Raw genomic sequence first — 26,103 nt, 5'->3', positions numbered from 1 at the left:
TTTCTAAGGCGTGTATTTGTTTCAAGTAAGTTCAAATGTGGGATCTACAGGTTCTGTTTAATGTTTTCATCTTAGTAACAAAGCTCATCCATTCTTCTTCTATTCCAAACAAGCTTTACTTTACCATATTAAATATAATCAAAGCAAGGAGTAGAGCAATTTGACTGGTCATGATTGGTTTTGGTACTTATTGCACAGCTAATTGGCTATTAACATCATTGCCATGCTAGCATCCATCCAGCAGGACGAAGCAGCTCTTGAAGGCACTGAAGGAACTAAACTTGCTCTATTAAAAAGAGGAAAAACCTGTTACTTAGACATCCACATCTGCCATTGCTCTCTGCAGAGGATCGACAGACCAGTAGTCATCATCCCAGCCCAGGAACCAGCCAGAGAAGGTTGGAGGCTCAAGCCCTTGCTTAACGAGTGTGACTGGAGTTCTCTTATCACGGCTGGCTGGATCAGTTTCAATGTATCGTTTAGCTGTAAAGGCACAAGTAGGAGAAAATCTCATGAGGTACAAATTTTAGGGGGCAATAGATGGATGCTAGAGATACAATTTCAGATTTTTCATTAAAACAAATAAGCTTTTACTCTGTGGCTTTATCTACACCTGTTAGAAGACTGGCATTTTTAGGTAGAAAACATACGTTAGGGTTATAAAATGCTCCAATATAAGGGCAGTCTGTACTCACCCACACAGGGATACTTTTCTACTGTCAGGGTCTGAGCACAGTGACTAAATACCATACCTTTCTATGCTGATCTTTGGGATTCTCTTTTCTCAATCTACGTGATCACTTTGATCACAACATTGAATGTTATGATTAAGATATATTCCTCAATATATTAAATTGTCTGACTTAAAATCAGATGGTGGGAAAATAAAAAACATTTATTTCAGGAGGAAAAAATGTCACATTACCAGATTTCAAAGCCTCAGTCTTTTCTTCCTCCTGGGCATCTTTTCCAATCCATACAAACACCTATAGATTAAAAAAAATAAATCACATGAATTGTTTCAGCAACAGCCAATGTGCCTATGAAAGAGAAGATAAGGGTTCAGTGAACTGAGTATAACACTGAACAGAAACATATTCCTCCTGGTGTGCCTGGATCACTGACCCACCTGAATAAAGTTTCTGGTAGATGATAGGAAGCTTTTTGGCTGCAGTTTATCTGCTGTAAATTCTAACTACGAGAACAAGTTGTACACTAACTTAACACCAGAAAAAAATAACTGATGTTTGAACATCTTTACATAAAACACACACAAAATTCATCTCTAAGTTCACTTTTGGCTGAGTCATGCACAGGTTCTGGGTGTAAGTTCTCTTCAGTGTCACAGGTGAGGTGATTTGTTCTCAGGCTTCAAAGTGAACTCTACAATTTAATAATTCTGCTAGTGATTTTAATTTGGATCTCTAAATCTAGAGCCACATTGTGTATATTCTTTGCTTCTCTCCTTTACAGGTGAACATGACATACCTGATCCCATGTGTCAAGGATCATAACATCATCTGTAGCAAGGTCATCCTGAGTCAGGTCTCCAGGGACTTCCTCAATCTGAAAAACATAAGATCAAAATATGAGGACATTCTGCAAGTGTCACTTTACCTTAGCAAGAGAAATGCAGTTCACCAGGGCTCTAGTTTCACCCCTTGTCAGCCTTTCATTCTTGCACAAGAGTTCTAATGCTCCCTCTTGCTGCTTGAAAGATTCAGGAGTTAAAATCTTAGGAATCGGAATGCTGGTTGTTAACCAGGGGAGGACCAGTCTAATAGTTCAGAAAGTTGCTATAGAGGTAGCTGCTGTCTCTGCAGAAAAAATAAATGGTGCTAATACTTTCCCTTCTGGAGGCAGCGCTACAAAGGAAAATTGGGTATAATAGCTCATTACTGTAGACTGAGGGCATACTCAGACTAAGTTTCTCTCAGCTTAGTCAGATGAATGTTGAATTACTTGACAATCTTCCCAGGTACTCACAGTGAAGCGTCCACTCTTGTTGGAGCACGCAAAAAGACGAGGGGGGTGAGCATCCATCTTCTTGTCCTTCAGCCGAGGAGAGGTACGGTAGGGAGCTTTTCCACCCAAAGCAGTCCAGAAGTTATCTGGAAAAGAAAAAGATACACTGTTGCCTCAACTATTGCTGGAAAACACTGTAGCACTATGGCTTGGGTAGGACTTTAAGCATTCTTTTAAGTCAGAAAGTTCTAGAGGTCTACAAACATGGGTGTGCTGTTAAACATTATGAAGCTACTAGATTGGAGAAGCCATCCTGTGTCATGTTCACATTTCCTTGTTCTCAGAGACAAAAAGAAAATATCCAGGAAATAATTACTGAGAAAGTGCAACTACACAGAAATGATGTCAGACTTCATGTGTGTCCCTCACCTGGCTCTCTACCCTCAGAAACCTGTACTGGGCGAGCTCCCAGAACCTTCAGCAGCTCTTGTGCTCCTGACAGCTCTGCACTGTTGGAGCCTTGGCCAACCCAGAGGTAAGCAGCAGAGGGAGTTTTCAGGACAAATGCATCATTGGAGTTCAGCTGACTGGCAGCAGGATCCAGCTGAAAAAAAAGAAAGTTGCACATGTGAGGTGTAATCATCCTTTATGAAGAGCCCATAATTTCAAAATAAAAGTTAGTATCTATCCTTAAACAAACTTCAAACAAGATATTCCATGCAAGCACGTAGGGTTACAATATATGTTGTATATTTGCCTATATCTGGGTAATGAGTTAGGCTTAGTCATATGAGAAGAGTAAACAAACGTGTGTTTCTGTATACAATCTACAAATACATACAACTTTCTGCTCAGATGTTTGGGGCTGTCATTTTGCCAGTCTTTATGGTTCTGATAGGAGATCTAAGAACTTGCTGGGGAGACTATCACAGAGCACCAGCCCTGCTGCTGATGCTGATGAATCATTAGCATAACGTTTATTTGTATGCGTGTATTTTCTTTCAAATAAGAAGGGCTCTCAGCCTGTATCCTGGCACAGGCTCTATTTTTATTTAGAGTCTTTAGCACTTGCAGTCTTCCACTGGTAGCAGTGTGGTTACACAAGCTTAGAACAAGACACAATATCCAGCACTAAACAATATTTGAAAATCATTGTTTTATGCAGGGTGTAACATCTACTGTGGAGTTAAGAGAGAACAGCTTCAACCTGTTTGAGGTGATATTTATAAACCAAAAAGAACATAATGATTATCACCACTTATTCACCAGAAAAAGAGACATCTTTTAACAGTTTCTAAAGGTTTGAAAGTTTGTTACAGTTTACATCAGAAAGCTTAATATGGCCTTCAATATTCTCAAAGAGATTGTGTCCCCATTGCAGTTTATGTATACAACACAGAAGCTGGCTCTCTTTCCACATACCTCTACAGCTCTGGTAGCTCCCGAGGTGCTGGACCGGACCTGGAACAGCCGTGTTTGTGCTGGTGTGGTCTGGCCTCCTTCCCGAGATGTTCCACCCTTGTAAACAATCAAGGGCTTTCCACCAAACATGCTCATCAGATGAGGTGGCTCTTTTCCTTGCACTACTCGTTTCTAGAGAAAAAGATAACTGCTGTCAGTTTTAAGGCACTGATGAAGAGAAGCATAATGTATGCTGGAAATGGATTTGGCTGCCATATTTCTGGCTGGAATCTTCTTACAGAACTCACAGAGTTTGCAGTCTTCACCAATCCAGCAGCCTTTGCAAAAAACGTAATTAAATATATGCAGGGTGTTTTCTGCTTCTCCTAGCAAATTCTGTTGGCTGCCAACATGTTGCGTTAATTTGTATGAAATACAAATTGTTAATTTCTGAGAATTATTAACACTAGAAAGCAGATGGCTCACTGCCACTTGCAAGGTATGAGAAAACCAATTATATCCTATTTATTCTCAGTCAGTTTTCATGTTGTTTTTTTTTTAATTTGTTTTTGTTTGTTGTTTGCTTTTTTCACCTGCACAGGGCTGCCTCCCAGCTCCTCATCCAGCTGTACTGTGAGGAATGCCGAAGTTGCAATTTCATCTTGAGTGGAATGAGCACCCTGCCTGAAAGACAAGATAAAATTTGAGTTTTATTTTTAGCCTTCTCCCCAACATATGCACCTTACAGAGATCAAGACATAAGAAAAATTTCAATGCTACCAAACCTCAGTAGCACTTCATTCAGCATGAAAAAGAAGTTCACTGTCTTAGACTGTAAGACTGATTGATTACAGAGGGAAATATGGATGTTTTCTAGATAATAAGCAGAGATTCTTTAGTATCTCCATGCCCATCTCCAAAGATCCTTTCAGCAGCCAGCTTAAAAACACGCCTGTTCACACTGCTAGCATGAACTATACATGCAGTACTTATACAGACTGCATTCCTTTTGATTTTAGTTACACAGCTTGCCTGTGCCCTCTCTGCTTGCTAAGAAGCAAGAACATCACTGTGAGACTGTTAAAAAACTCCTTAAAGGCATGGCCTGGGAACTGTAACAGTCCCAATCCACCAGTCAAGGTGTCAAAGTAAGAAAAGATAGTTACAGTGGTCTCAGATGTAGAAACTGCAAGAAGTCCAGAGCTTGATCCAAAGGATTAAGTACTGCTAGAAATGCAAACAAACAAACAAGCAAGCAAGCATCTTTTTCATTTGTTTGCTATCACAGTAATTCCTTCCATTCAAACTTCAAAGCTTTCCAGACCTCTAGTAATGCTCTGGAAGGGAATACTATCATAGGTGAAATTGTATTCCCTGAGGATCCTCCATAAATAGGAACCAGCAGTGACCCATTCTCAAAGAAGTAGACTTCACAGCTCCACAAAGGCCCAGTCTTTCTTACCAAGTGTAAATGATCTTTCCCTGCTTTCCAGCATGCTGGTAGTCGTACAAGATAATATAGCTATCCCCTCCGTAGAACTGGCCATATGTCGCAGGATTCACTGGCACTTTCTCTGAGCCTTCTATTCTCCAAATCTAGAAAAGAACACAAAGGGAGAGGACCAGAAATTTTCTTAGTGAAATACAAATAAGCAGATGTTCCTTAGCAGAGACTGAGCTGTTTTCTTCATTCATCCTCCCAAAACTCGCAGTCCTGCAGCCCCACCTGCTGGGGAAAGCCACTAAAAGTCTGTCATTCGCATCCACCACAGATTTCCACAGCCTGCAGCCAGGCCTGGAAGCAAGGAACATTTAGTTTATCCAATTGTGAACTCACAAATCTTGATCAGGCCTTCCAAACGGTGAGAAACACCGGAGAAATGTCAGTCAGACTACCAGCACTGCCAGCACTGATGCCCATTTTGTACATGACATGATGATTTTGATTTCTCTCAGTTACGATGAACAGAGAGAGATTTTAGTGTACTGGAGATTCTGGAAAAGTTCAAGGTTGGCTGGACTCATGTCTCAGCTCTTTCAAGCCCACCTTGACCACTACTTCTATGCACAAACACATACATCCAGATGTGTCAGATAGGTGTTCTGTGACAACCATTCATCACATGCATGATGGTAAGAGCTAGAATGATAGGGATGAGGAGGAATGAGAAAGAAGTCAATGGTGTTGGGTGAAGCACTGACCCCAGGGCAATCTTGGAGTGAAAATGGCAGCTTGTTGTGCTATGTGGCTGTAGGGCTCTCAAGACCTTCCTGGTATCTTAAATATTAAAGATTCCCCCAGCATTCATGAAAGTGCAGTGTTGATGAGTCTCAAACTCCATTTGTTCTTGCAGCAAGGTATCAAGTAGTAAAGACAATTCTGGAAACTCTTCAGAAGGATTCTGACACAGCTTACCTGTTTCTTGCCAGAGCCATCATCTTCCATGCCATGCTGGGCAGCCATGGCCCTGGAGGTGTGTAAAGTGGCAGCATCAAAAGGTACTTTCTCAATTTTGGCAACATGACCAGAAATGTAAGCCTCTCCCAGTCCTTCTGTCTGGTCCTTGTCCCTCCAGTTCTTGAAGAATTGCTTAAACAAGGGTGTTTCACCACTCTCAGGGAGGACTTGGATCTGAAACAAAAAAGCCAGCCCATCAGAGCCTGACCCACATCCCACACAGCTCCAGCTCTGGCTACTGCTTACTACTTGCTTCATAGGAGCCCTGGTTTCAGGCTGGCAGAATTGCCTTGTACAGCCCTCCTAAGACTACAGCAGTGAAGGGCTTGGTGTCACGAAGCAGTACTAAGAGCCATGTTAGGTCTCACTGATGCCTGAGATAAAGCAATTGATCAAACCTACAGTTACTAGATACCAAACAGGCCTTTAATAAGACTAAAGACACATCACAAACCATCTGTTCCCTGCTGCTTGCAACCACTAGTTTGAAAGAATCGTCCCCAGCTTCTTCCAAGCTAGTGTTACTCAACTTTAAACCTTTGTGTAACTATGCCTGGATGGTCTATACTACCACAACCAACAATATGGGCTTTAGAATATGCTAGGAGATGTATACTCAGCCTAAGTTGGGTTTTGAGAGAAGCTGAAGGAATGTTAAACTTTTAGAATCATCACTATAAGAAAGGCAAGTTTACCCACATCTTCTGTTTTTCACCTTTTTGAGAGGTCACAGAAAAGGTAAAAGACAAAAATAAAAATGTGCCTGAGAGGAATAAACGTTACATGCTAGTTGAAAAGCAGTAAATGCCACTTTAAGGACAGTGTTAGCCTTGGAGATAGACTGCAGGATCTCTCTGCTGAAGAGTATGTCCACCAAAATAGGAGCTACTTGAAAGACTGATACTGACACTTCACATGAGCTGTGCTCTGGAGTCAGTGGCCTACGTGGTAGAAAACTTCACAGTGGCATCTGGGTAGGCTGCACATCCTTACCTGGGTATGTTTCGGATAACCCATCTTATCAATGAAATCAGTAGCTGTTTTCAGGGCTGCCTTTCTCTCATCAGAATTGGCACTCCTGCCTTTAATGAAAAAAGACAGGAAAGACATCAACTTTTAACAAGTTTTATCTACCCAGAGAAAAAACTGTCCATAGCAATTCAACCTTTTGCAACAGCTAAAGGGCACAGAATTCCAGATAGAAGATGGTGCCAAGTACTAAATGAAATTTTTATTTCTTCTGTGCTTTTCTATGATGATTGAGAGAACAATTTCCTTTCTGCTTATGTTAATTCATTTTTTTCTTTCTGGTTCCCAGAAACCTTCATTTAACCAAAACCCCAGTATCTCAGGACCTGCCATTTTGGATGAGAGTGCTTTCCCAAGATTATTAATGCTATCTGATATCATTATCTAATGCCCTGAAAAGCACCACCTCCATCAAGTGAACACTCTCCTACCTGGCTCAAAAGAAACAGGGATCAGGATGAAATTCCTATGCATACATAACCAGCTTCACTTGCATCTCTATGGTTACCTTTCCAAACAAAGATCTTTCCATCTGTGCCATGGTCCAGAATGAAGCAGTCTTCTGTGTTCAGTGCTGCCTGGGAGAAGGGGTTCTCATCTGCCACAAGGGAAACTGCCATGTTCCCAGCCCCATTCGAAACCTGTGGTAACACAGTGCAGAGATTAGATAAGGCATTGTCTGTTCACTTCCAGCTTCATGGCAGTAGTCCAAAACTCATGGAGTGGAAGGGAAATCAACCTGAATGCACTGGCTGCTTCAGGCACTATTATCATTCAAATAGGGAACCTTTGACACAGCAACAGTATGACAGAACCTAGCACTTAATCTGAAGATTTCAGATACATCTGGCAAAGCAGAAATCACTAGAATCAAAGACTAGTCCAAACTGCTAAATGTACTGGATGCAAAAGCAGCCATTAAAGCTCTTCTAAAGCAAAATAACTGCATCTCAGAATTGAATTGGACTGTCTTGGTAACTGTGAGTAGGCCTCCATGTGTTGAGAGGGTTTAAAGGTTTGAGTTCTTGTACCTACTAATAACTAAAGGTCTACATTACAAACTATCTTGGCAGATATTCACCAAGTCATTAGTGGAGACAACTGCAGAGAAGAATTCCTCCCAAAAAGTCTTGAACAGTCTTCTGCACTCATACTAACTGATGGTAAATGTTACCTTCCAAATCATTACTTCATCATGCTCACTGCATACTGGAAGAGATAAAGCCAGTTTCTAGTCCATTCTTCTCATCTTTTTAACAGTGTTCCCCCCACTCATTTCACACTCTGCCTTTCTCTCATAAATTCCTGAAAAGTTCCAGCTGAATTCCCACTGCTGACTCTGGTCTCTGATAAAGACAGTGAAAAGCACGTGGATATGCAGTGTAAGCAACCAAGGTTCATACACTTAAATTTAAAAAGGTTCCTAAAAGACTCTGAGTCAGATCAGATCAGCTCTTCTGCGCTATTCCAGCTCCATCTAATTGTGGAAAGATTACTTCACTCTCTACAATTGTCAGGGTCCATCTGTTTCTTGTTACCTTATAGAGCTTAGCCAGCTTTCTATTGGCTGTATCAGTTTTAGTATCATCAGAAGCTCCTTGTGGCAAACTGGGCTTTGGTCCTAGGACCTGAGAGAGAGAGGAAAGAAAACATTACTAGCCAATCCAAAAGAATCTCTGTTTCCAAATGCTCCAGCCACAAGGAACAAGGAGAAGAAACTTCTAGATCAAAACCAGTAAAAACATACTGATGTCCCAACAATGGAGAAGACCAAGTCTACATTGAAGCGTGAGTGTTTCTAACACTAACACTTCCTGTGTAAACACAAACATTACTGAGCCTACTTATCCATTGCATCTGTTCTTTCACATACTGCCCTTCCCATTGCAGCACAGAGATATGGATGAAGTGAACAACCTGAAGCATTTCCTCCCGCTCTGCTCCTTCCTCTGAAACAAAGACTTTGGCGCGACCATTCCTCTCGTTGTCCCGAATCCCCTTGGCAAGCACAGTGGCCTTCAGACGCTCCTGACGGTTGCTGTTGGAGCCACACCACTGGTAGATGTTCTGGGGAGAAAGAAAAAGTATGCAGCTGCCACTTGTCAGACCCTAACATGACCTTCTCTGGAGCAGTATGTCCAAGACTGAAAGATGTTAGAAAATCAGCTACATGATGTTTCAGAATGCTAAACACTTGGGATAACTAGACACAGCATGAAGGAAAAAAAAAAAAAATTGAATTAATCAGAATTTTCCTGCCTCTGAAAGTCTGATAACTCATCTTTTAGGTGGTACTTACACTGCCAAGGTCAAGGATGAAACAATCCCCCGTGTTGAAGCTCTCCCAGGTCACAGGAACCTCTGTTGCTCGGACTGTTCTTCTGCCCTTGACCTGGAGAAGCCTCTGCACAGTTACTTCATTGGGAACCACATGCCTGAAGCCAGAAGCCACACCACCAGCCTAAGACAAAAATTAAAAGGGAAGAAAAAAATACATTGATTTGCTATACATGAGAAGTTTTTATTTCTCACAGGACAGAAGGTCATCAGACGCTTGTGGAGAGAGCTAATATGTGCAGCTGGACTTCTATATGTCAATCTATCCAGTGATGCATCCCAGCTATCCAATCCTTTGTTGTCTATGGGACACTGATAGAAACATGAGACCAGTTGACGTTCTCACAGGATTCTGGCTGGTGGAGTGAAGGTGTATTTCCATGTATATTGCACATCCTGCCTACCAAAAACTATCCCAGCCCCAGGATTCCCTACCCCTACAAGATATTGTTCAAAAAAGTACTACTAAATTTGAATGAATAGAAAATAATGACAAATGAGCAGGAAATAAGCAAAACAGAAAGATTAAGAGAGTTGAACATGAGGAAATATAACTACTTGGCAAGCATTTGACCTGATATCCCTTTCCTTTTACCACCATATTCCTGACAACGATAGCAATTCTGGATTATATGTTTCTACTTCTATTACAAGAAAGTACAGCTCCCACTGCTATTCATCTACTTTCCCCAAACATTATGGATGGTAAGGAGGTGGACTGTGCACAGAAAAAGAGACAGGCAAGGCCAATCTTAGTTAAGTAACTGGGAGAAATTAAGTCTACTGAGTAGGCGTTTCCCATTCACTTGGATTACTCTTAAACTCATTCCAGACATCTTGGAACTGTTTTTTTCCCTCTGTCTTCCGAAGAAAAACAAAATCCCAATCCCTAAAATTTCCTGGGGCTTTCCTTGTGCATTATTAATTGAGCCAAAGCTCTCCCACTGGGATCTGCTGTTCTCCAGCCTGTCAGTTCCACCTCATTGAAAACATCTGGTTGAGAATGCTTTTTAAACAACTGGCAAAAGGGCAATTCTTATTTTTCTGAGAAGTGGGCAGGATGCCATTTCTTGCAGGTTTGATTCAGACTAGCAGGGTAAAGATCCAGCCATAACCTACCTTGTACTTGATGCCAGACTTGAAATACCCCAGGAATGTTGAGGATTCATGGCCTTGCACTTCACGGTGCTGGATAGCCTTCCCCTGAAGGTAGTCATCCATCTGAACAGTGAATATGGCAGCTGCCCCACGCTCATCTTGAGAGCTTTCATCTCCTAAGAAATGTAAAGGCAAAAATGTGGAGAGAATGCAAGGTTTCTGCCTCAACATTCAACTGCATAAGCACAAGGGAGAGAGGAGATTCCTGGAACGTTTTAACTTCCACACTGGTCTGCAGAGTAGCAGTTTGCAATATTTTCTAATAATGACCCTGCACAGCATTACAAAAAGTTATTTTTCTGTAAGGGTTACGATACCACCATAATTGCTGCAGCCCCACTGCTTCACAGCTGTGGCTTTGGTAAGTATCACACATTTTCCCTTTGCTATTTCACCCTGACCTGGAAGGAAGCTTCTCACGGACCAAATTCACAAGCAGATGAATCTGCAGGAAGACATCATCAGCTTATTAAGGCTGTAGAGACTAGCAGGGCACCAGTTCCTCAGCAGTTCGCCTCTCAGAATCTCTTTAGTATAGAAAAGCTATTGACAGATGACAAACAGGGCAAACCACCATGCAAGTATCCTACATAGCTTTAACTATGATATTGCCAGTGAGTTTTACAGAATGTGGAAAAAACCTTGCTGTGTCACTTGGTGACGTTTATTGCAGAAGGCCAGTTTGGAGATCTAAACTGACTTCTACTCCTTGAAATAGAAAAGATTTCAGCAGATTCTTTCATCTGAGTTCTTGTCTTTTCTGGGGGCCTGACAACTGACTCTGGAGAGCTAGGAATTACATCACCTTGATCAGAAAAGCCATTATTTTGATAACACAGTTCTATTTCCAGGTACAGAGGTGGCTGTAGTCTCTATTGCAGAAACTATTTCAAATATTAGGTGAGCAGCAATATGTGCACCAAAACTGCATTCTCAGGGTACCCAAAGTTCTGTTCCTTATTTCCTTGGGTAACACTTACTGGAGAATGTCAGAGTAGTGAGGGGAACAGAATTCACTTCAGCAGGGGCACTCCCACCAGACTTACCCAACCAGAAGTGCAAGTCGTACTGGAGGTTCCCACTCCGCTGTTTGATGGTGTTCAGCACCAGATAAGAATCTCCTGTGAAGAAGTCTCCGTACAGATTTTTTGGCACCGGTACCAAATCAAATTTCTCAATCCTCCAAATCTGAAGGCCAGGCTCCTTCCCAGCCTTAGAAAACTCAGCGTGCTCCACCATGCTGACAGGCTATGGGCAGGACAGAGGATGTTATTCAATCCACACAGTACACGGAAACTCTTGTTTAAATGATATTGCTTCTGATCTCTTAACTATTGTCCCAAGCAACAAGTGGAGTTTCCTTTCTTATCTCCTGCATTGAATTTTGTGAATAAATAAATGAAATCTTTCTCAATTGATGATTGTTACTTTTAAATTTCAAACAACTCTATTTTATGCCTTATCCCTGGCACATTCTTTTGCAGGGTCTCTTTTATCTAGTGTTGTTCTGGGGTTCTTTTTTTTTTCCTAATTTCTTGATTTTACTTTATATATTTTTCAAGCCAATTTATAGCTTATCAATATGACACATAAATAGAATACAAGTTTCCTTGCTAATTATTGCAGGAAATGCACATATCACTTTTAACTATATGTTATACAGCTTGCACAATTATTAATCATTATTTACATATTGTGTATTTCCATTGTGTATTATCCAGATATTATTATCATTATTGTGTAATCTGACCCTGCTCTCACTGGAAAATATTGTGAATATCAAAGAGATAATTAAAAAGTTCCTTATATTCTTATATTCTCCTATTGATAATCAACAGACACATTACTTCAGTATTTCTGTGCCACTGTTCTATTTTAGGAATTAAAGTGCTACCCATAAAATCCTGTCTTAGGGATGTTGCAATTCTGCTTTAATACATGTATTGTCACACAAATGCAATCTATTTACAACATACAATCCATTATTTTACAAAAACATAGTGAACACTTTCATTTCTGATTCTATGATTTAGCTACATATGAAAATAATTCACTTTGGTAACACTGAAAGTAAACAGAACATTTTTGTAGCATTGGCAAAAGATGTTTGTCTGTATATTATAGCATGCCTGTAAGTGATAGCAGACAACAGGAAAGAAAAAATTAAAATGTTATATTAGAAGCATCCAGTAAATCGGTAAAGAGTTCACAGCAGCTGATGGACAGGAGTATCATCTGCTCAGCTTCCAAGGCAGAAACAAAGAGTGTTACAAACTAGAGAGCAAAACAGCAGGTTACCAAAGTGATTCCTAAGCTGATATCAAACAGATAAAGATGGAAAACAGTGAGTTTTGATTGCCCTGATTGCAGTCAGCCAGACTTCATTCCTCCCAAAATCCCACTATAAAATTGCACAAACTCCTTACAAAGTTAGAAAACAGGGTGACTCCTATAAGTAATTGAAGAGTAAAAGTTTGTCAATGTTTAATTGTGGTGCTGGTCACTTACCACAGCTGAAAGCACCACAGCTGCTGTAACAACATAGCCAAGCCCTGCAACAGACATGGAGCTCACACAGTTCAGCTTCAAAGCCATTGTGCAAAAAATGGTAAGAAAAATATAACCAAAGCCCTGTTTTCCCATTTCTAACAGCAAATGGGCTTCTCCCTCCTCCTGCAGAAGATGCAGGGAGTCCCAGCTCCCTCCTTCTCCTCTCGCCGATATCGAAGAGTGCTGCAGCAGGCAATCTTTTATCAGGGACAAACACGCCCACCCCCTCAGCAATGCAGGGGCGGAACTTGTTTGTGCACACACTCCTCAGGGAACCTCTGACTCCTTCAGCCACTTACAGATACTTAATCCCAGCCAGCAATAGCTCAAGACAATATGCTATCCATTACAACCGACAGAGCAAATGTGTTCAAACAAGCCAAATATCCAGTCATAAGGCCAAGGGGATAGGAAGAAATTAAAAGACATCAACAACAAAGGCAATATTTTGTCTGCTGAAGACTGCACCTAAATGGGAAGTTGATGAGACGCAGAGGAATGAACAGCAAGCCTGCTCCAGATGGCAAGGGCTGCAGAGAAAGAGGTTTGGAAGATGTGAGAACAGAGAAGCACTAATGGTACACATCTCAACAACCTGAGGATGGAGGGAATACACCTTCATCTCTCTGAACTTGTCAGAGGAGCAGGAAACAAAATTCATCATGCGCCTCGCACCTGAATGCCATGTTGCACAAACCTCTATCAGAGTAACACAAGCCAGAGGAGTTTGAGATAGAACAGTGCATTACAGCTCTAGTCTTAGCAAAAGGGCATCAGTGGGCTGGTAGGTGAGAGAGCAACGCTAATTCAGTAATTCCACAGCCAAATACCACCGAGAGCATAGTAAGACCCTTGTGACAGAAACACAGCAGCCATCAGTCCTATTCAACAGAATCCCAACAGGCATGGCTGAGAGCAACATGTTGATGGATCACCATCACAAACAGAGGCAGTCAAGAGCTCATCCTTCAAACTATCAGCCCATCACACTTCTCAGGTGTCTGCAGCACACAGGCTGCACAGGAAGGCTCACACTCCACTTCCAGCACTGGCAGCCCAGGTGCAGAGCAGCCCCACACTCCTCCAGCTGGTGCAGCTGCTTCTAGATGTCGAGCAGCCATGTCTGAGTTGCTGAGGGCTGCACAGACTGCTCTAGATATGCTGCAGTGTGTGCCCACACACATCCTGGGAGGTCAAACAAGTTCACTAGGAGGAACATAACCAATGCCTATGTGTGGTTATATTGCTGGTGATTTTAATGCACCCTGAGAAGAATTACTGACAGCGTGACGTTTGTGCTTTCTCAAGCTTTCAGCAGGTGCTTCAATAGGAGGCCAAACGCTCCACCTGGCTACATCCATAAGACTCCCATATGGAAAGATCAGATCCCACAATGCATGTGCCTCCTCCTCTCTCCATGAGAATACTTTCTCTCTCTTCTTAGAACACTGTTTCTCTCTTGTCCAAGCTAATGTATTTTGTTTTTAAATTTCAAGTGGGCAAACACTGCTTTAGTTAATGAACTTCTGAAAATTTCCATGCAGATTCTCAAACTGAAATAGATAATGAAAACAATGTCTTAATCCCGCTGACATTTCTGGTTTCTGTGAAGGAACTTCAGAGAGTCAAAGGTCTGAATCCGGTGACAAAATTTTGGAAGCCTAACTGTGTACTGGGACAGCTCTAGTGCTCCGAGGAAACCAGCTGCGAATGGCTTCTGCAGCTGCAGCACACCCAAACCAAGATGACTGGATTGCACAACATTAGAAAGAGATGAGTCCCTTCCAAATGGAAAAATACTTTGGACTTTTTATTAATAAAAGTCTGTACAGTGAGACACTGCCAAACTTAACAGACAGAAAGCAAAGAGACCTAGGATAATTTTCACTGCTAGCATCCCATTTCAGGGTAAGCTCAAATCCCCTAAGACTTTTTTTTTTTTTCAGGGTTGGGGGCAGAAGGGAGGAGGTGAGAAGTGGAAGGAAACAAACACCTAGATTTGGTCCATTAATTAACATGGTATTTTATAAGTTCCCAAGTCCAAGCCTGTGTTGTCAATTAGCTGCAGAAGGAGCGAGAGTTATGGTGAATAAATTGTGTGTTATAATAACTTTTGGTAAGGATTCATCTGAAGCATGTCAAAAAAGAATAAGTGTAACTAACACACGCCAGCAGCTGGTACAGCTTATTACTGCTGTGCAAATGTTGCATTGTTGAGTCAAGCCACAGAAAGCTGTGCTCTGGATGTGTTATTGCTGGCAAATGCCAGATAAGGTTGCCAGGACCATACCCAAAAGGATGTCTTGTTGGAGACATGGGAAAGAAAGCAAACTTCAAGCTGATGTTAATAAAACTGCCCAGCTTAGTCATAGAAATGGTGCTGCGCAGGGTCAGCATCTTATGCAAAGAGAAGTTACTTAAGGAAAACAAGGAAAGGGCTTGAAATACGGGATTTCAGTGCAGATGGATCATCTAAATGACACTTGGCTGCATAGTGATAAAAACATGAACTTAAGAAAAATCCAATACTCTGAGCAAACAGTGGAACACAACAACTCGTTATGGTGTCCAGATGTGCAATTAACACAACCATGCCAGGTCTGTCTGAGAATGCCTTATCACAGAGACTGGCCTACAGAAATAATTACAGGGATAGCGCCCTGATTTACCACACAAAGGACATGGACTTGTGTGTTGTAGAAGCTGAATTTGTGCAAAAGTCTGTGTGTATCTCACAGACCAGTGGCAGAATTTGGAGTCTGCTTCTTCAGTACATTTATAAATGATTTTTCCCAAGGCTGGGAACTACCTGTTTCAATAGAAAGGCCAGAAAAACCAGGGAGACCCTCTCATTTCTCTGCCAAGCAAACATCCTGGTGTGCATCTTCTCCATTATAGCACTGTCAGCTGTGCTTCTACCACCTCCAGTCTGAGACTCAGTATTCTTCTTGCTTACTTCTATCCTAGCATTTATAAGAGACAGCTCCCTTTGCTCCCTCCCCAGATACTCCCATTTATGTTCCTCACACTCATCCCTATGGCTGTGCCTCCCACTCCTCTCTCCCAGAGAGGCCCTGTGCTCCTGTAAGTTGTGCTATCAGCACTTTCACCATTTGTTTTCACTCTCCTCTGAGTTTGCTCCTGACAAGGAGCCCCATTCTGCCATGCTCAGACCCAGCCCAGCATTGCACAGAAAGGAACATCCTGTTCCACTGCAAGGCATACCTGTGAAGACAGAGTCTAGAATCTCTTATTCCTTCTGTCTCATCACGTGGCAGTGCCAATTAGTGGGAACAATTAATGACTAGTCCCTCCACATCAAATCTACTGTCACAGCTTCACACCTACAGTCTTCTCAGGTATATAATGTTGCCTAAAATATCTTTCTGGGAGACAGTATCATCCAGTCTCACAGAATCAAAAAGAGGAGACAACACATTATTCTCTTGGGCTCCAGCCTGATTCCTACTCAACCTCAAACATCCAGAGCAGCTTACCCGAGCTGAAGGAATGCACACACTCAAACAAAACATTCTCTGACTTCCGGTATTGCCAGAGTATTTCAGACCACAAAATGTGCAAGGTAGTAATGGTAATGCTTCTTAAAGTGGATTTTTAAAGTAAAAATTTACTAAAGCAAGATTAAATGCACAGGAACGTGCATAAGTATTTAGTAGGCAGCTCCTCTGTATGACAGAGCAAATATTAGCACACAGGGTTTTCCTCACTAAGCTGTGTACTTCAACATTTCTAAGACAGTGAACAGCATGTATATTTTTAAGCCATCCAGTGAAGCTTCTGGAGGTTTTTTTTCCCAGCATATTTACTGAATATGAGCAACTGCAAAAAAAACCCATATGTATAGGTGGAAAATTGCTGGTAAAACAGTGGGTGATAAAAGAAGTGCAATGGTTTGTTTAAACAGCTTCAGCTGTAAAGAGGTCTACGTGCTGCAAAGGAAAGAGACATTCTAAGTATTTACACGAAGCAGAGACTCAGAGACCTAACTGCTATGTTATTACCACCCTGGTTTAACAGAAATAGCACTCCTGAGGGTGCTTGGTTTCGTTTGTCCAGGGAGAACTCAGGCTTACCTTCAGAACAAGAACACTTTCATAGCTTATTCTGCTAGTAAAGTACAAGAGAAAAACAAACACATATTTTCTTTGATAATAACTTTTTGTTTGTTCGAGCTACAGTGAAATTATGGCCATTCCCATCTGTATACCCAGCAATAGGAAAAGGACTTACCCACACAGGGCTGCTCAGGAAAGCTCAGCTGAGTTAAATGTGGCCGTGACAGTGGCAGGCCAGATCACCATATGGTCGTTCTCATTTACAGCTCCAGTTCCTACTTCATGATAGGTTCAGTTAATTTGTCTAAACATGTTGTATAAACAAGGCCCACAAAGGAAGGTCTGTAGCCAATATAACATGCACCACAAAGCATCTAGAACACCTGCTGCATGATTCTGGAGCAATTTCTGCATTTTTAGATGGCAAAGGCACTATTTTTCATTTTGATGGACAATATGGGGCACCAAAACAACTGTCAAGTACACTCTGAATTTCTAAAGTATGGGGAGAACAGTAAATCTGAGCAAAAGTCTGTAACCACACAGCATTCATGCTTCAAAAATGGCTCTTGTCCCTCAATCTTCACTGTACCTTGGAGGCAAATAGTTGCATTTCCACCCAGACAATTCTTTCTTTTCCTCTACTTATTGGTCAACAATTGCCCAAAGACTATGGATTGCTCCAAAGTATGTCTCCTCAGGAAAAGAAGGGCTCCCTTGTTTCATAGCATTCTACACTTCCTGTATCAGAGAGGTGAAGTAAATCACCACATTTCTGCTGCAACAAAAGAAGAACAGAGGGTCTTTGCATTTTGTAAGGAGCAAAGTACTGCTGGCATGATCAATCCCAACAGAATCAGCAGGTTGCAGGTTGTACGTGTGACAGTAACACTGCCAGAGCAAGAGCTGTGTACTCCAGAGCACTGTCTGAGATAATGTCACTGAACAGATCAAATATCAAATTATTATCTCAGGTTTAGCTGTTCCTACACTTCGAAGACAATCTACACTTTCTGACTACCCACGCAACCATTTCTTTTCTCTCCGATCCTTTGCAAATCTGTAAAAACTCTGACGAATTTACAAAGATTGTCAGATTACAGAAACATTCAAGTTCTGACAATAAGAAATTCAAGACATGGTGTTGCATTTGACAGAGAAGGGAAGACAGTTCAGCGCAGTATTAACATCCAATGATGGTACATATAGAACAAGAGAATATTTTTTCTATTCTTTATTGCCTCCTTGACAAAATAGTATATAATGTGACTAACTTTTCAGTAAGTCACTGAAAACAGATCTTGTGGGACTTCAGCTTTGTTGCCAAGGTGACAGGCATTGCAAAATATCTAAAATGAGAGATGAGTTCAGTTTTCAGTCTCCTGACAGCCTTAAATTCATATACACGTAGTACTAAGAACAACCCCCTTTCCTCCCATCCCCTGAAGAAGCTAGTAAACAAGGCTTCTGTGGGATTAGAAAAGTTGGCATGGAAGAGCCTCCTCCTACTCTAACCATGGCAGATCCACAAACTATTTCAGTCCCTATAGGAGAGGCAGGATGCTCAGTGGTACTCCTAGCAGTTACATCTGAACAGATGCAGCCACTCACAAATCCTAAAAGGTCAAACTGGCATTGTTCTTTTAACAGCTTCCTCCGTCATTTAAAATACACATTTGATTCCAAGAGGAATTCACATCAGCAGTCCAGGACACAAAGTACAGCATTATCTGTACAATTGGCAAGTAGGTTTTTGCATTTAAAAGTTAAAATTCCTACTAAACCACTTTAGCAAACTAAAACACCCAGATGATTTGCGTATTGTTCTCTTTTTCCAGCTGTTTGTTTGCATTATGAGTCATGTCAGCTCTATTCTGGTCTCTCTACCTTTTGAATACGATCCACTCAGTGAAAACAGAAGGTTCAGTCTGAGAGGCTGAAAACCTGGCGCATGCAAAAACACAAAAGCCTGAGTTTCTTCTCAGGTGCATGATATAAATCAGGAAGAATATTACTTACATGGGAGAAACTCTTGGAGAATATACAGGTCTCCCATCTGATTGAAACACACCCAGAGAAAATCTGCTGATACAATCGACTGTTTAAAAGCCCTACCTTAGCATACGTGAGAGCTGAATCATGCACTTACACACACAGCAAAGATAAGTATGGATCTGTGGAAACTACCAGCAGCTCTCCTTCAGTTGCAAGCAAAAATGAATTGCAAATTGAAGTTGGACACAAATCACTGTTCAGTGACAAAAACATGTCTTGAAGGAGTGCTTATATAATCCAAAAGATATAATCCAGTACATTAAAATATGATTACAACTCCCTATCAAGTCCCATAGACGGATCTGGTGGTGACAGCCAAAGCACGCTGATGGAGGCAGTGAGGATGTGCTTGTGGTCAGCTGTGGGGAAATGACACAGATGTTGTCCCTCCAGTCACCACGTCCTGGCTGTGCAGAGGGGAAATGAGCTGCAACTTGATGCAAACCGTTCTCCCCATGTGAGCTAGCCAGGGCATTCCTCAGTAGCACAGAAGTCTGCTCAATTCATTATCATTAACCCAAGGAAGCATAGACTAATACGTTATTACTGGAGAAGATGGGATGGAAACCAGAAGAGACAACCTAAAAACAGTCCAGGGAAGCACGAAGTGTTCCATGTGAAGCAGCAGGCACGGGTGACTTAGGTGAGAGGGCTGCTGCTATAAGCCACTGCTACAACTACGGCAAGGACAGAAGTCTGTGCAAATTCTAGGGCTGAGTATAAAACAGTTGTGATTAAAAAGCACACAGAGGAAATCCTGTCTGCCCCACAGACACAGTAGGGCCGAGCAGCCCACCCCAGGTCTGGTCTCATGGTGTGCAGCAGAGCCTGGGGCACTGCATGGGAGCGCTGTGCAGATGGGCAGCATCCTGAACTAACAGGAGCTACCTCACCTCACAGACACGTTCAAAATCAAAAAGCTTCTTCAAATTCAGGGGCATTGATCAGAACATGAGATGTGTCTGAGCCATACAGATGCTGCAGGTTTGCAGTGCCAGACTTGGCGGATACAAGAGACAGAGCTACTGCTATGGCCAGACGCTTCCTGCACCCCTGCACATGCACAAGCAGCCCAGTACTTCCCCACCATCCTCCTCCTCCTCGCAGCATCCAAGACAGGGCCACTCCATTTTAGAGGCAGTGGTTTTCCTCCTAAACATCTCTTTCCGAGTAAGCCGACATAAGAGCTATTACAGTTCCCCTGTCAGTTCTCTGAATACATGCAGATATGGTCACACTGGCTCGAAGAGATAACTTCTCTCAAAGGCCTTTTTGTCCCAGAGCTGACTGCCACAGCCCTTGTGAGCACCAGGCAATGCTGCTGACAGCCATGTCGAAAACTCCCTTCTTCCTTATTGGAAAGTGTTGGTCTTCCTTTGGTGTTTAACAGCATTTTTTAATTTCTTTTTAATGAGATTCAGGCTTTCATGGCTGAGGAACCACAAGTGCTCTCAAGGCAGGCAGCCTGGAAGTAGGGAAAGCCCTGATGGAGACAGCTCTCAGCCCGGCAGCCCCATCCAACCCGAGAGATTCTGGGATGATTCATTTCCTCCAGTGTTTTAAAGCACTGTTTTGAATTGTAGCTTTATTTTTACTGCATGTGGAAACATTCAGTAAATAACATATGTTTAAACTTTGTTTTTGGACAGCATCCCACTGCCTGACTCGTTTCTAGCACAGACGGCTGTTTCTCCCTCTCCCAGTTATGCTGGGACACCAGCTGAGCACAGTTCCAGGTTCTTACTGGGAAGTGGATGAGGGGCAAAAAAGAAGAAGAGGGGAAAGACCAAAACCACAGCCTGTAGTGAGAAAAGAATACTCTGAAATGGGTAAAAATAAGAACACAAAAAAAATCTAAGTCCAAACCAGCTAATCTTTCTATCCAGTCACCATCATATCCCAAACTTTGATCACAAAATCCTGGCAAAATTGGTTTGAATATCCTGACTGAGGATACAGTTACTATCTACATCTCAGTTCACCTCAAAGAGGGGAAAAAAAAAAAAACTAAAATAATAATAATAAAACAATTATCCAAAGGGAAGTATGAAGGGGCAGAACCACTTAGAGCACCAGAGCAAATTACTGCAGCACCAGTGCCAGGCTCTGCCCATGGAGCAGCCCTGGTGCAGCCTGGCTGTCCCAGTCTGGCGTCTTTGTGTCACCTCATGCAGCTCTCCTGAGCCAAGCACTGACAGCACCCCAAGCAAAAGCTGCTGCAGCTCTGCTCAGCTCCACAAGTGTCCAAGCTCTAACCTTGCAAATGCATCATCAGTGGATAATCAGGGATAAACCCTGCCACTAGTTCAAGCACTTACCGTGACAGCCTCCTACTTCCTTTCCTGATTTTTCTGCTCACGCTTTCCTTCACTGAGCAGTTGTGAAGAACTGGAAGCTGACAGCTATGAACACTGTCTGATCTGAGTCCACCTATGACAGGATATAACAGAGCCATATTACCAAACCAGCTCTCTGCCAGCGCCCCAAATACACATCCGGATCAGCAGACTGCATACGCTGAGTGTCTGCACACTGATGGACTCGTGATACTGCAAGAAAGCATCCACTGCTGTGATCAGGCAAGAACTGGCAGTACAGCTATACCTGGAGGGTATGGGCATACTGGCAGATGTACAAAAAAGCCACTCAACCAACTGTGAGCCAGAGATCATAAAAGGCATGATGAACCCACTTTGGCAATCGGGGTATTTTGCTATAAAAACCAGCAGACTGCAGGATGCAATGTAAATATGGGAAATTTGCCAACATCCTGGACTTCTTGGGAAACAACCACACACACACCATGGATTCCAGACCTGTTGTGTGTGCAGTCTGCTCAGACACTTCTACCACCAGTTCACTTATTTCTGTTCTTACTAAAAGCCAAAATCATGGGAAGACAGAAGTTCTTTAGCAACATAAAGTTAAGGTTTTGTAGTCTGCCTCATGGTTCAGCAGTATCCCAGTCACTCCTATTTGGATACAGGGCAGGAGATAATCAGCTGTGACTTACTGCCATAGTGACATTGCTCTTCCTGGTAGATCCCACAGATGTTCCTATGAGACAAATTCTTGATAGACTGGGCACTGAAGAAAATTTAACTCTGAAATTACTCTTGGGCATGAAAATGACAAAGGCAGTAATGATAATAATAAAAAAGTAAACTATGATTTTTTTGTATTTTCATTAAGGCATTGTTTCTGTGTGGACAGGTACAACTTAATTGCTATGTAGCAGTTTTAAAGGAAACAAAAGTGCTTCTCCGCAGGCACAAAATTGAAATTACTGCTCAGGAAACAAAACTACAAAAAGATATGAGAAATTCACAAGGAATGAGATGACTATTGCCTACTGAACATGATCATCTGAATGCAACCTTCAGTCCTGAAAATCCCTGATCGTGGCAGTTCTCTACTGCCAAAAGCCACAATGATAGACCTAAGGAAATCTGTCCGTACAAACTCCGTTCTCTCCTTTGCCTAAACATCTGCTGCAAGCTCCTGTCATTGCTGAGACACTGAGAAGCTGGTGAGACAACTCCTCTGCTCCTGCCCTGAGGGCTGTATCAGACTGCATTGCCTCCTAACATCGCCATTGTTTCACAGAGCCTCCTGCAGAAACATACTTTGCATATGAACTAAACACGGCAGGCTCCATAGCTGTGCACTACCCCCACCTAGGGAGATTGTCTGATACTGGCAAAACAGCTCCGGCCTGTAGCTGAGAACCCTGGCATCACTTTTCCTTTTATGGGAACAGAATTAATCATCCAGAGCATTTCTTTCAAATTCCTTTTGTCTTCTGAGCACTTAATCTGAAGTGATTGAATGATGATTAATTGATGAAACTGACAAAATGAGAACTTTAACTAATGTTGAGAAGCAGAATAAACTACATGACAGAGGTACAGAAAGCGATCAGGCAGAGATGTATTCAGAAATAGATTATTCATACAGCAATTCCTAAGTGCTGTGAAAGTGAACAATAAACAAGAACAGCTGCTTCCTTCTATACAGTAGTTATTCATTGTGAGCAAGCTACTTCATATGTTTAACCATGTTCTGTTTAACTGCAATCAATCTGCAACTTCATTACTTCAGCTCATATTTAAAATACAGATAAAAAAGAAGAAGAAAAAGAAAAACCAACCACTAAAATATCCCTTCTGTTAGGTTTTCAAAGCAGAAGGGGGAAATAGATGGTTTGTGGAGCTCCAGATTCCTATCCAACATCATCTTTCATAAACATGAGTAATATGTCAGTAGCAGTACTGAGTCTGGAATTAAACTGCAAAGCTTGTATTCCTAAAGCAAGCTAAAAGCAGATACAAATCCTGAGCACCAAATAAGTCAGAGGGCTATTTTAAGAATAGTTTTGTTCCCACCAACACACTGTACAGCACCCAGCATAAAAAAGTTACTTTATCTGAACCTGGGGAAGCACTGACTCAGCACTGGTCTTTGAAAACAGCTAATTGCTGCTCCGTGCCCCGTAGGAAGACTCTTACCTTCTCTTCCTCCCAGAAGCAGCATCTCCCCTCAGTGACACTACTGGCCACAATGCTAACTCAGGAGATACAGCTGAGGCACTCACAAAAATACATAAAGTATCTAGAAAAACAGCTCTGTAATGGAACAAGTCATGCTGCCAGCCTCTCAGCTGGAGCTGGCAGCAACTGCCCTCGGTAACATTATCAGAACCATGAAACCAAACTGTGGAATGCTATCTCACATCCCTGCTTTGGTGATGAAAGGAACAAATTCACAGACAGGTTGGATTTGTGCCTGTAAAATCAAAGTTGAAACTACCAGTAGCATTTTTGCTTTGTCACACTTCAGACATTCAAATGCAGCCAAAGATTGTTTGCAGGTTCAGTTTCCGTGTATTTTCCCTACAGTACTGGGATTTCATCAAGCTGAAGAAAGCATCCATTCTTCTGAGGGCAGGAGACATTCCTCCACCTACTGCATGCACCCAGTTCTAACTAAAACACATCACTGTCTGAACTCACAGGCAAACCCTGGAAAATCCCCCCATGTATTTAAATACAGCATTTAAGAAGTCCACCATCCACGCATACCTTCAAGGTGTAATTTCAATTCCCACCCTATCGTGTTGAATTTTAGTGAAATCCTTGAAGCTCAACTCCATGCTGCTCCAGCAAGAAAGCACTGCGGTGGGGCCCATTGATGGCACAGATAAATGAATGCTGACACCCAGGATTGGAGCATCAGTGCAGAGAACAGCATTCCCACTATCTGTGCTGGAGGAGAACAGCAGAGTACAGTGCGCAGAGTGCAGGCGCACCTTGCAGAATGGCACAGCACAGCCAGCCCACAGAGCAGACATCAAGCAGTGCTGGGTTCTGCTTCTCCCTGCTAGCTTATGGGTTAAAGTTGGAGCTCTCTGCACTGCGTAGTACAGAGTGTGGAATAAACTACTTCATGGACAAGATGAGGGAAACCGTTTGCAATAGCCAAGACCTGATCCTGAGTACTTGGATAACAATTCATTTGCTGGGCAGATGTTACACAGCACACTGCAGGGGAGCTGGAAAACCTAGAGGATGAGAAGTACTTGAGAACTGTGTCCTGCTCCAGTGCAGAAGTACCCTAAGCTGAGCCATGCCATAAATTCAGCACAGGAAATGTTTTTTTTCACTGAGAAACTTGCATCATGCAAAGTTGATAGTGGAAAACTGAAAGAATTGCAATGATCAGTACGAAAAAAGGAGACTTAGAAGAAACTGATGCTAGAGTCATCCTTGTTAGCAAAGTCAAATATTTTTTCACATCCAAAAGCAAATAACATTCAAAGCAGTTTTATTCAATGAGGATCTACTTACTAATGAGGCCTCCTTGAAACAAGTCATCCCCATAACTTTTTTTTTTTAAACACTCTTCCTAGGAAACATTTCAAATAACTTTAAGTATCTACATTCGCGGAATTTCCGTTCAAACACCCTTTCCCCGGGCACAAAAGGGCTCGGCACCGGGGGCAGATGCTCAGCAGGCGGGCGGCGTTCCGCCCCGGGCTGTGCTAACGGCGTGCCGGTTTCAGGGCGCGGCGTAACACCGAGTCAGACTCCGGGGAGCGGCGTTACACAGTGACACCGGCTCGGAAGCAGCCGTGCGACCCGCGCCGAGCTTCGAACAGACGCCAACCGCCGCCACCGCTCGCCCCACGCCCCTCCCCATCTCCCCCCGGCAGCCCCGGGCACGAAGTCGCCGCCATCCGCCCGCCCGGCCCCGCCGCCCCCAGGAGCCGCCCCGCACCCCGGGCTGGAGGGTTCCGCGCCGTCCCCGCCGCGCTGCCGGCCGTACCTGCTGCTGGCGCTCGGGGCGGGCGGGACGCAGCTGCGGGGCGCGGGGCCGGGCACAGCGGGGCAGCCCCGGGGGCGGGCACAGAGCGCACCCCGCCCCAGCCCGGCACCGCCCCGGCCAAGGCCCGGTGGCGGCTCGGCTCGGCTCTGCCCTGCCCTGCGGCGGTGGAACCGGGACCAGCCCGAGCGGCCGTGATTCCCCCCAGCCCAGCCGCTCGACCACCATTTTGTTCCTCGCTTACCTCGCTCAGCTCAGCCTCCCGAAGTGCGTCCGGGCCGTCCCCAGGCCGGGTGGCGGAGGGAAGGGCCGCTCCTTCGTTCCGTGTCACACGGCGAGCGGCTCCTCGTGTTCCAGCACGAGGCGAGGGCAGCGCGGCTCTGCGGCGCGGCCAGCAGCAAACCCGGCACGGCCAGGCGCTCCCACATCCCGCACCGTGTGCCCCCGCAGGCCGGCTGCCCCGTGCCCCGCTCACGCCCGCGGTAACAAGGCGCCGTTGAGCCCGCAGAACAACGCGGCCCTTCATCCCGGCCCCGCAGTGCCCTGCAGCACGGCAGCCGTGCTGGAAGGGTTCGTTCTGCACCGACAGCTGCTGGGAGACAATGGAGAGAAGGCAAAGTAAGCACGGCTATGTGAAGGTGCCTGCCGCTAGCTCCTGTCATTGCTTTCGGCCCGTGGGAAGCTCTGCGTGGCGCTGATCTTGATTTGTGGAAGGTAACTGAGTCGTCATTTCACCATGTGGACGATCTGTGT

General features: G+C 43.4%; 1 protein-coding gene across 4 annotated transcripts; it reads right to left on the bottom strand.

Moving 5' to 3' along the window:
• Positions 1 to 25,436, bottom strand: GSN (gelsolin). 4 transcript variants are annotated; one of them, XM_090121445.1, is made up of 18 exons: positions 25,354 to 25,380; positions 24,876 to 24,933; positions 11,395 to 11,596; positions 10,310 to 10,464; positions 9,153 to 9,314; positions 8,771 to 8,920; positions 8,392 to 8,481; positions 7,362 to 7,494; positions 6,818 to 6,906; positions 5,783 to 5,998; positions 4,829 to 4,962; positions 3,960 to 4,050; positions 3,388 to 3,558; positions 2,395 to 2,569; positions 1,987 to 2,111; positions 1,489 to 1,566; positions 926 to 986; positions 1 to 483 (listed from the first exon to the last, which is right to left on the bottom strand). In XM_090121445.1, the coding sequence occupies exons 2-18, from the start codon at positions 24,906 to 24,908 to the stop codon at positions 314 to 316; spliced, it is 2,235 nt and encodes a 744-aa protein (XP_089977571.1). In that variant the 5' UTR covers positions 24,909 to 24,933; positions 25,354 to 25,380; the 3' UTR covers positions 1 to 313. The 4 variants fall into 4 exon arrangements, with proteins under 4 accessions (XP_089977571.1, XP_031457766.1, XP_031457765.1 ...); XM_031601906.2 differs by lacking the exon at positions 24,876 to 24,933 and having other exon boundaries at positions 25,354 to 25,436; XM_031601905.2 differs by lacking the exons at positions 24,876 to 24,933; positions 25,354 to 25,380 and adding an exon at positions 21,348 to 21,459.
• Between the last annotated feature and the right edge of the window lie 667 nt (positions 25,437 to 26,103).

The sequence above is a fragment of the Phasianus colchicus genome, chromosome 19, assembly GCF_987193195.1.
Source record: "Phasianus colchicus chromosome 19, bPhaCol1.hap1.1, whole genome shotgun sequence".
NCBI classification, from domain to species: Eukaryota; Metazoa; Chordata; class Aves; order Galliformes; family Phasianidae; genus Phasianus; species Phasianus colchicus.
The sequence above is the reverse complement of the archived record's forward strand: the minus strand, read 5'-3'. Positions and strand labels throughout refer to the sequence as shown.

Bases quoted from the DNA above. Each gene is read 5' to 3' on its own strand.
- GSN (XM_031601902.2), bottom strand. From the start codon at position 12,991: ATGGGAAAACAGGGCTTTGGTTATATTTTTCTTACCATTTTTTGCACA. The intron at 10,465-11,394 runs GTAAGTCTGGTG...TACATTTCTTAG, and splicing joins CGACTTGCACTTCTGGTTGG to GAGATGAAAGCTCTCAAGAT. The intron at 2,570-3,387 runs GTATGTGGAAAG...CTTTTTTTTCAG, and splicing joins GAGCTACCAGAGCTGTAGAG to CTGGATCCTGCTGCCAGTCA.